Below are 10,853 nucleotides of genomic sequence, written 5' to 3' on the forward strand. Positions count from 1 at the left end.
AGCAGGGTCTCGATTTTTGAAATAAAGCTTAGCCTTTTTAGGCCTCGTTGATAGTCCTCGAGTGGTAAGTTCCTCGAGCTAAAGCAACCTTTAGATTTTGAAGCCCTTAGGCTTTCATAGATAATCCCCGAGTGAGAATTTTCTCGAACTCGGGCAGCCCGTAATTGAGCGAAAATTTATTCGAACTTGAAATAACGATAGCCCTGAGGCTTTATAAATAGTCCCCGAGTGGGAACCTGCTCGAACTCGGGTAGCCCTTGGGCTAAATAATCGAGTGAATGTTCGCTCAAACTCGAGAGAAAGATAGCCCTCAGGATTTATAAATAGTCCCTGAGTGAGGACCTTCTCGAACTCGGGTAGCCCTTGCGCCAAATAATCGAGTGAGCGTTGGCTCGAACTCGAGAGAAAGATTGCCTTGAGTCTTTATAAATAGTCCTTGAGTGAGAGCCTACTCGAACTAGGGTAGCCCTTGGGCCAAATGATCGAGTGAACGTTTGCTCGAACTCGAGAGAAAGATAGCCCTGAGGCTTTATAAATAGTCCCCGAATGGGACCCTGCTCGAACTCGGGTAGCCCTTAGGCCAAATAATCGAGTGAGATTTGGCTCGAACTCGAGAGAAAGATAGCTCAGAGGCTTTATAAATAGTCCCCGAGTGGGAACCTGCTCGAACTCGGGTAGCCCTTGTGCTAAATAATCGAGTGAGCATTCACTCGAACTCGAAAGAAAGATAGCCTTAAGGCTTTATAAATAATCCCCGAGTGAGGACCTGCTCGAACTCGGGTAGCCCTTGGGCTAAATAATCGAGTGAGCGTTCGCTCGAACTCGAGAGAAAGATAGCCAGAGGCTTTATAAATAGTTCTCGAGTGAGATCCTGCTCGAACTTGGGTAGCCCTTTGGCTAAATAATCAAGTGAGCATTTGCTCGAACTCGAGAGAAAGATAACCCTAAGGCTTTATAAATAGTCTCCGAGTGAGGACCTACTCGAATTCAGGTAGCCCTTGGGCTAAATAATCGAGTGAGAGTTCGCTCGAACTCGAGAGAAAGATAGCCTTAAGACTTTATAAATAGTCCCCGAGTGAGAGCCTGCTCGAACTTAGGCAGCCCTTGGGCTAAATAATCGAGTGAGCGTTCGCTCGAACTCGAGAGAAAGATAGCCTGAGGCTTTATAAATAGTCCCCGAGTGAGAACCTGCTCGAACTCGGGTAGCCCTTGGGCTAAATAATCGAGTGAGTGTCTATTCGAACCCGATTCCCCGATTGTTCTTAGCAATTTTTGACAAAGCTAGTTCCCGAAGCCTGGGTCCTGACGTCAACATCATGACATAAGTGGTTGAGGTAAATGAAGGGTCACTTATTGTACGATTCCCAAAAATCATTAATTGTAGGCGGCCGATGGTCGGCCTTTTGGCATCGCCAACACGTTTAAACGAACTTTGTAAATAGACAAACCTCATAACCTTGCAGATTCTACTTTCTTAGTGCTTCCAAAATTTCATTTAGCCCTTTGCAATTTCCCAAAACTTTTCCTTCTCTTTTCTAACAACATTTTCCATCTTCTCGGATTTTTCGCTTTAGAGATGGCTAAAACTTCTAAATCCATTCCTCAAAAGGATAAGGCTTCATCATCTTCTCGAACGGCCAAAGGAAAACCGGTAGTTCCTCCTAGCATCGAGGAGTGTACTCCCGGGCCTTGTGATACATCTTCTGATTTCCAGGTCGAAAACACTTCCTCTGTTCCGGGATGATGCGAACACATGTCTCGATACATCAGCCTAATAACTGAAACTGAGAAAGTGAAGGTTGATTGCCGTTGGGGGGAGGCAGTGCAAGTAGAGATTCCTTTACGTGGAGGAGACATAACCAAGCACAAAGCTGGTTTCCTCAGCGTATACATATATCCCTTCACCTTAGGACCGGCAGGAGCCTCTTCACCACCAATAGACCCAGTGATCCTTGATTTTTGCATACAATATCGGGTGATGATTGGATAAATCTATCCATCGTTCTGGCGCATCGTTTATCTGATTAGGCATTTCTCGAGCATGGTTGAGGGGATGCCTTTTACTCTTGATCATTTGATCAGACCGTATAGTCCCCGACTTTATCGAGGTGGCCTGATTAAGTTAAAACGTCGATCCCCGAAGGCCTTTTTTGGTAGCATTGATGAAGACAAGGACCGAGTGTGGATGAGCCGCTTTGTCCGAGTCAGGACCTCAGACCTGATCCCTGCTAAGAGAATGCCATTCCCCGAGGAATGGAATATAAATCTTAAAGTAAACATGTTTTGTTGATCGGATATCTTTTCTTGACTTTAGAATTAACTTTCTTCGATGATACAACTGTTTAGCGGTACCCTGGTGCTGTCAACGATCTCCCGGGCTGGGTTCGACGACTTGATTTGATCTGCCTATACACTAAGCGCGTGTAGAGCGATCTAGATAAGACCCGTTGGGAGGCCAAAAATCATGGTGAGTTTCTATCTCTGTTCATACTTGAGCTTTTTAGAGAAGATATTCGTCGCTTATACTCTCATCCTTTATGCATATGCAAGCCTTGGTGAGGCCGTTTTGATGAGGGAACCCCCGCCTGGGGAAGCAGATACCCCAAAGCCTGCTAAAGAGAAAAAGAGAAAGAAGAAATTACTGGCTAGGTCCCCGAAACCAAAAATGGCTGAAGTTCAAAAGCCCGAGGCTGATTTAGTGGCCTCAACTTGAGAAGTAGCCGAAAGTCTTTACACCGAGGGTGAAAAGAGTGACGACTGCTCGCTGGAACTTAGGGGGAGAAGCAGTATTGTTGCCTCGAAGTCTACTGAGCTGAAGGTGGCTGAGCCGGAGGCTGCTGGAACGGAGTCCGGTGAGGTGGTCCTGACCGGAAATGAGGGAATTGTTAAAGGGGTCTTAGACGAAGTCCTCGGGCCAGCAAACGACCAAAACACATTGGGTGCCGAGGGGCACCTGGTTGATGAACCCGAAGAAACCAATGATGAAGCCCTTTGAAGAAGGGAGAGGGCCCCCGTCGAACCAGTCAAGGTGGCCAATGTAGATGAGCCTTCGCCGAGCCTGTCATTCTCTCCTGGGCGAATACGGGATCCTCAAGATATGAAAATTCCCATCGTGGGGGCATCGATTTTTCTGCCGAGATTGAAAGGGTGAAAGCCCTAGAGGAAGAATCGGCAACTCTGCTTTCTTCCGATAGTGGTTCAACCAGTGATTCGACCAGCAGCTCGAAGGATGATGAAGACAAAGGTGAAGTCCCTGAGGGGGAGGATGTCGTCGATGTTCTGGGGGTCGAGGGCCAGGCCGTTGAAGGCACAACTTTCGAGGGAGCTCCGTCTAGTCAAGTACCCCCGGTGGTAGATTAGGTTTTTATTTGTTCCTTTTTTGTGTAAGGGCTCCAGGCGTGAGCCTTGTAAATATGTCTTTGTGAAACTTTTATCATATATATATATATATATATATATATATATATATATATATATGGATTTTTTCTTTCCATCATTTCTTGTTTTCTCTTTGCCTTTTTGGAATAAATTTCGACACTTGTCGATAACCAGTTCGGTGTGTTGGACTCATGATATAAACCCCTCAAGTTTTCATGCTCGAGGAGTGATTGATAATAGTTGACCGTTCTATGCTTCAAGTCAAAATTTTGACTCGGGCTCATTGACTCTTAGGTTTTCAACATATTAGCCTTTAGGCTCTTTAGGTTGGCCCCTAGGCTCTTACGCATTGGCCCCTAGGCTCTTACGCATTGTCCCTTAGGCTCTTTAGGCTGGCCCTTAGGTTCTTACGCATTTTCCCTTATGCTCTTTTTAGATTGGGTCGATGAGACCTATAATATGGCTATAGTTTTTCCTTATTTTGGCTAAAAACTTTTGAAGTTTTGATTATGCCTTGGCATGTTTTATGTTCGTCCAACTCTCCGACGACTCAAATGAGAACCTCAATTATGAGTCGATATGTGACGATAGTTGAGTACCTCGGGAGGCTCGCTCGAAGGTTGAGTTTTTGAAACCTTTTCATTGAAAGCTGATTATTTTCGAAGTGTTTAAGGTTGATTGAAGAGAAGCCTTGAATACTTGAGGAGTTCTCCCTATGTAGCATATAGATGTTGGCTTGTTAAAATCCTAGTCGGTAAAACCCGTTCAGGATAAAATCCAGTCTAAGGGAAAAAGAGAGCAACATATGCTTTAAAACCCAAGGTCTTTGAGCTGGAGGGCGCTTCGATTCCTCTCAATCGAAAACCTGCAATGAGTTAGTATAAAACATAAATGAAAAGGGAGAGGGTTGTACCTTAATGAGGGAGAGGGTTGTACCTTAATGATGGCATTCGAGCCTTGATAAATTTCAAATGCTTGTTCTGGGACGTGGCACGGTCTTTTATTCACTCGTCTGGATGTAGCCAAGAATGTAGGTTGTGGTTGCTACCCGATTTTTTATTTGCCTTTTGGCTTTTTGATGTAGAGGGCATCGATGTTGGTGCCATGTCATGCACCGCGAACATCTCTCTTGCTGCATGTTGCTCCCTGTATACTGCTTTTACTCCATCCTTGGTTGGAAATTTCATTATTTGATAAAGGATCGATGGTACTGCCCTCATACTGTGTATCCATGGCCTTCCAAGTAAGGCATTGTATCTCATGTCGCCTTCGATGATATGAAACTTGGTATCTTGGATTGCACCGGCTACGTTGACTGGGAGGATGATTTCCCCTTTTGTTGTCTCGCTCTCCATGTTGAATCTATTGAGGACTCGAGAGGCGGGTACGATCCGGTCGAGTAGTTCGAGCTTCTCCACCACCCTCGACCTGATTATGTTGGTCAAGATACCTAGATCCACGAGCACACGTTTAATTTGAATTTTATTCAAAAGAAAAGAAATTATCAGTGCATCATTATGAGGCTGAGACAAGGTATCGATGTCCTCTTCGCTGAATGTAAGAGCATCCTCTAGTATGTAATTCCGAGTTTGCTTTTCCCTGGTGATAGATATTTTTGTTCGTTTGAAAATAGGTCTCTGTGGGTCGTCGACCCCTCCAATTCTCATGTGGATGATGTGTTGTGGTTCTTCTAGTTCGTTTTTCCTATTCATCTCTCTTTCTTGAAATTGGTTTTTAGCTCTGTCGCTTAGGAATTCTTGAAAGTGCCCTTCATTGATCAGTCGGGCTACCTCTTCCCGAAGTTGTCTGCAGTCCTTGGTCCTATGACCGTGAGTGCCGTGATATTTACACATCAAGTTAGGGTTCCTCTGTGAAGGGTCTGACTGTACGGGTTTTGGCCACCAGGTATCTTTGATTTTCCCTATGGCCTATACGATGCCTAAGACATCGACGTTGAAGTTATACTCAGATAGTCGGGGTGCCTCTACCGGCCCAGTGTGCCTATCGAACCCGACTTTACTTATGAGTCCCAGGGAATTTTGACCTCGATCTATCCTTCAATAGCCTCGAGGCATCTTACGCCTTGGTGCGTTTCTTCGATCTTTTACATACGACTGGTATCTTTCCTTGTTTGATCTTGACTCCCTTTTTGTAAACCTTTGTTCCCTTGTTAAGAGCCTGCTAGGATATACTTAGCCCGATGGGGCTCCTAATTGGTCGTTTTCGACCCTGATCTTTGACTGATACCTGTTGTGCATATCCGCCCAGGTCACGACGGGATATTCAATCAAATTTTGTTTTAGTTGCCTCGAAGCTACCGAGCTTCGTCCGTTCAAACCTTGAGTGAAGGCCTGTACTGCCCAGTCATCGGAGACTGGTGGTAATTCCATTCGCTCTATCTAAAAATGAGATACGAATTCCCTTAGCATATTGTTTTCTCTCTGTTTGATTTTGAAGACACCGGACTTCCTGGTGGCGACCTTGATGGCACCGGCATGTGCCTTCACAAAAGAATCTGCCAACATGGCAAACGAATCCATCGAGTTCGAGGGTGGGTTGTGATACTACATCATGGCTCCCTTCGACATTGTTTCTCCAAATTTCTTCAGCCATACGGATTCAATCTCATCATCCTTTAAGTCATTCCCTTTTATAACACAAGTATAAGCGGTAATGTGCTCATTAGGGTCCGTGGTCCCGTTATACTTCAGGACATCGGGCATTCTGAATTTCTTCGGGATGGGCGTCGGAGACGCACTTGATGGGAATGGTCTTTGCACTAACTTCTTTGAATCTATACCCTTCAAAATCGGGGGTGCGTCCGGGATCTAATCGACCCTTGAGTTATAGGTCTCCACTTTTTTATCGTTAGCATCTATCTTCTTTTCTCCTGATTCAATCCTTTTAGTGAGGTCCTCGAGCATTTTCACAATAGTGGGGTCCGTTGCTGACCCGTTGTTACTCGATCTCTCTGGTGCCTGCTCGACTCGAGGAGCCATTTTCGGTGCTGTTGTGCTTGGAGTTTTTTGTTGACTTTGCAGCTGAGCAATAGCCACTTGTTGTGCTTGTAACATTTCAAAAATGACTTGGAGGCTGACTCCTCATTTTTCCATCCCTCGTGCTTCTTGGCCTCCAACCCGGGTTTCCCTGCATCTGTTCCTTACGGGATCTGCGCCTGCTTCCATGTTTAGAATGTTTTGGGAGCTGATATCAACTGGCTCCACGTTTGGAACTCCCTCAGGGTTTACAGGTGGTACACCCAGCCCTATGCTGCTATTTTCTCCAAGTCCTTCACTGTCGTAAAGAGGTGCATTTTGTGTGCTAGGCATGATTAAGCCTGAAATCAAAGAATCTTTGACAAGAAAAAGTGTAAAGAGTAACATGTGTTATCAGCAAACTAGCACCAAAACAATCACTATTATTTTTAGTCCCACGGTGGGCGCCAAATTGTTTACTCGAAAAACGGAAATTACAATATATTTGATTTTGTGGTTCTAAAAATACGTGATTTATTTTTATACTAGTTTTAGGCAATAGGTGCTAAGTGTAAGTAAAGAAAATAAGAAATGCAAACCAAAGCTATCACTGAACAAAGCCTCGAGCTGGGTGGAGCAGAGGCTTCGAGGCCTATTTAGGGCGGTTGGTGATGAGCTATTGATGAAGATATGATGACAATGAAAGCCTCAAAGATGGCCTTTTGCGGTTAATAATGAACAATAAATGAACAATGAAAGAATAAGCAATAAATGTGTAGAACAATTGTTTAAGCAAAGAGCAGAGAATGTTGTATTGTATTCAATAAGTTGTGTCCTTACAAAATGCCAAGGGTATCCTTTATATATGAGGGGTGAATCTCAACACAATACATGTCCAATAAATGACGAAGAAATGCTATGAGTACAACTGTATAACGACTAGCACGGATTTGTACTATTCTTGCAGACTTTGTCAGTCCTCATCGCATGCCCTCGGGGGTTTCCCGCCTTTCCATGACGGTTGTCGATTTTCATATTGCCTCGAGGTACACCATGGTGAGTCTTCGACGTACCCTGCCGAGGCGAGTACTTTGGGGACGGGCCTTGGTCCGTGCTTTGATCCCATCGAGGCCGAGCTTGAACTGCCACAAAAGCCTCAAATTGATCTTCCCTGATTTTGACCGTATACAAAACCGAAACAACACAATAGTAGTTTTTGAAATTGATCTAAAACTGACTACATATTGTTTTGGTTATTATTTGCATCAAATAACTTATACTAGTTTTTTAAAAATACTCAAAGGACTGTTTTTCATGGGTACCAGGAAATGAAATCCACGTGTATTTACAACATTGCAAATGAAACAAAGTCGTCTTCGATGTCTCGATGTCAAGTCATTCTCATGTGTTGTTTTATTAGATGGCTAAACTGCTATAAATAGATGCATAAGATAACACTCTCCATGCTCAAAAAGAAAACCAGTTAACTAAGGAGATAGTAAGTATGGCTGTTCACAGAGTTAGTTTCCTTGCTCTCCTCCTCTTACTTGGTAAGGCTCTTCTTTTCAGCTTTCTTTAAGGGAAAATACATAAAATCCCCTCGAATTTGTCTACTTTAGTTTGTTACTAACCTTTGCGAGAGTCCTATTACCCTGAAGTCGATTAAAGTGATATTACTATTTTCTTTCTTGGCTAACCTAGTTTTAAGAAAGATGGTAATCGTCATGCACCAATTTTGTTGTGCCACATGTCATTTTCATTAAAAAAAACTTTTGATCTTTAATTTTTCTTTTTTTTGTTGTTGATTTTTAACCTTATTTTATTCTTTTTTCTTTTACTTTTTGGTTTCTCCTTCACCTCTTTCGCTGGAGACTAATTGAGCGTTGGTGACTTTGTGTGTTTATGCCCCTGAGGATATGTTCTGTGTGTGCACTGTGGGAGGTATATGAATAAGGATGGAGAAAATAAATGATTATAAAGAAAAATGAAAGAAAAAGACTTTAAGAAGCGAAAAAATTAAACAAAAGAATTAATGAAAAAGATAAAATTTCAAACATATTTTCTCATCACTCTCGTTAAGTGCTCGCGTGTAAAAAATCCGAAAGGAGAGGAAAAAGGAGTTTAATTATGGGTCACTTAATATTTATTTAAATATTTTTATAATTATCTAAGCAAATTTATTATATTTAGTCAAAAGTAATGGGTGCTCAAGCACCCACAAATGTTCATCTAAATTGTAAAAATAGTACGGGCTAGCCAGTTTTCGGACTGGTCATTCAAAAATAGTCAGCGTTTACAAAGTCATTGATAAATAGTCATTATTTTGCTGCAATACAGAAAGTTCCAATATAATATACTGGAGATCGGTGCACCTATGTATGAACTTCCAACATATTATGTTGGAACTCCAATACGTTAAAAGTTTCAGTGTAATATACTGCTTCAATCTCCAGTATATTATGCTGGACCGGTAATTATACTGGATCTCTAGTATATTATACTGGAATTCCAGTATACTTGTGCTAGAATATACTGGAGTTTCACTATATTATACTTGAATTCCAGTATATTATACTGGACTTATTTTTTGATTTTGAACAGTGTTTCCGTTCATATTTATCTTTACATGAAAAATGACTAAATTTCAATTACTTTTGAAATTATGATTATTTTTGAATGACCACCTGTAAATCTAACTATTTTTGAATTTCTCCCATCTGAATTTGCCACTGTCTGGGCGTTATATGGAGGTAATAATATCACTTCAAACGAGTTCACGAGGATAATAAGACTCCTGCGTAATTTAAGGAGGATTTTATGTATTTCCCTTTCTTTAAGTTTCTCTCTTAACCAATTACTTGAATCCATTGTTCAACACTCATAAGGTAATTAATGTGGCTATGTTATAGGAATGTCTCTGCTTGTAAGCAATGTGGAACATGCAGATGCCAAGGCTTGTCCCTTAAATTGTGATCCAAGAATTGCCTATGGAGTTTGCCCGCGTTCAGAAGAAAAGAAGAATGATCGGATATGCACCAACTGTTGCGCAGGCACGAAGGGATGTAAGTATTTTAGTGATGATGGAACTTTTGTTTGTGAAGGAGAGTCTGATCCTAGAAATCCAAAGGCTTGTCCTCGGAATTGCGATCCAAGAATTGCCTATGGGATTTGCCCACTTTCAGAAGAAAAAAAGAATGATCGGATATGCACCAACTGTTGCGCAGGCACGAAGGGTTGTAAGTACTTTAGTGATGATGGAACTTTTGTTTGTGAAGGAGAGTCTGATCCTAGAAATCCAAAGGCTTGTCCTCGGAATTGCGATCCAAGAATTGCCTATGGGATTTGCCCACTTTCAGAAGAAAAGAAGAATGATCGGATATGCACCAACTGTTGCGCAGGCAAAAAGGGCTGTAAGTACTTTAGTAATGATGGAACTTTTGTTTGTGAAGGAGAGTCTGATCCTAGAAATCCAAAGGCTTGTACTCTGAATTGCGATCCAAGAATTGCCTATGGGATTTGCCCACTTTCAGAAGAAAAGAAGAATGATCGGATATGCACCAACTGTTGCGCAGGCAAAAAGGGTTGTAAATACTTTAGTGATGATGGAACTTTTGTTTGTGAAGGAGAGTCTGATCCTAGAAATCCAAAGGCTTGTACTCTGAATTGCGATCCAAGAATTGCCTATGGGATTTGCCCACTTTCAGAAGAAAAGAAGAATGATCGGATATGTACTAACTGTTGTGCAGGCAAAAAGGGTTGTAAGTACTTTAGTGATGATGGAACTTTTGTTTGTGAAGGAGAGTCTGATCCTAGAAATCCAAAAGCCTGTCCTCGGAATTGTGATGGAAGAATTGCCTATGGGATTTGCCCACTTTCAGAAGAAAAGAAGAATGATCGGATATGCACCAATTGTTGCGCAGGTAAAAAGGGCTGTAAGTACTTTAGTGATGATGGTACTTTTATTTGTGAAGGAGAATCTGAATATGCCAGCAAAGTGGATGAATATGTTCGTGAAGTTGAGAATGATCTCCAGAAGTCTAAGGTTGCTGTTTCCTAAGTCCTAACGAATAATATGTAGTCTATGTATGAAACAAAGGCATGACAATATGCTCTGTCTTGCCTGTAATCTGTAATATGGCAGTGGAGCTTTTCCACTGCCTGTTTAATAAGAAATGGAGCACTAGTTTGTTTTAGTTAGTGATGCTTTTGTTGCATTTCTTTCATTTACAATGTGCACTTTTGTTTTTAGTTGATTATTAACTTCTCTAGCAGCTACAGTTAAATCTAATTAGTCTTCTTTAGCTCAATCAGTGTGAAACGTTAAGTCTAATTAGGCTTCTGCAAAAGATCAAAATTCACATTTTTTTTTTCAATTTTAGAAACTTTGTTTGCTAGAGAGATTGCCATGCATTGCATCCCTGTCTTTCCATATAGTGCCATCACTGCCATGGTACTTTATTTTCTTGTGCATTAGAGGGAGTATTTTGTTTTCGGAATTTG

General features: G+C 41.9%; 1 protein-coding gene across 1 annotated transcript; it reads left to right on the plus strand.

The window, feature by feature from the left end:
- The first annotated feature begins 7,730 nt into the window (after positions 1–7,730).
- LOC104227417 (wound-induced proteinase inhibitor 2-like) lies at positions 7,731–10,550 on the plus strand. Its single transcript, XM_070170642.1, has 2 exons — positions 7,731–7,903; positions 9,263–10,550. Exons 1-2 carry the CDS (start codon positions 7,858–7,860, stop codon positions 10,408–10,410), a joined length of 1,194 nt encoding a protein of 397 aa, XP_070026743.1. The 5' UTR covers positions 7,731–7,857; the 3' UTR covers positions 10,411–10,550.
- The last annotated feature ends 303 nt before the right edge of the window (positions 10,551–10,853 follow it).

Source organism: Nicotiana sylvestris, chromosome 3 (genome assembly GCF_000393655.2).
Source record: "Nicotiana sylvestris chromosome 3, ASM39365v2, whole genome shotgun sequence".
Classification (NCBI taxonomy): domain Eukaryota; kingdom Viridiplantae; phylum Streptophyta; class Magnoliopsida; order Solanales; family Solanaceae; genus Nicotiana; species Nicotiana sylvestris.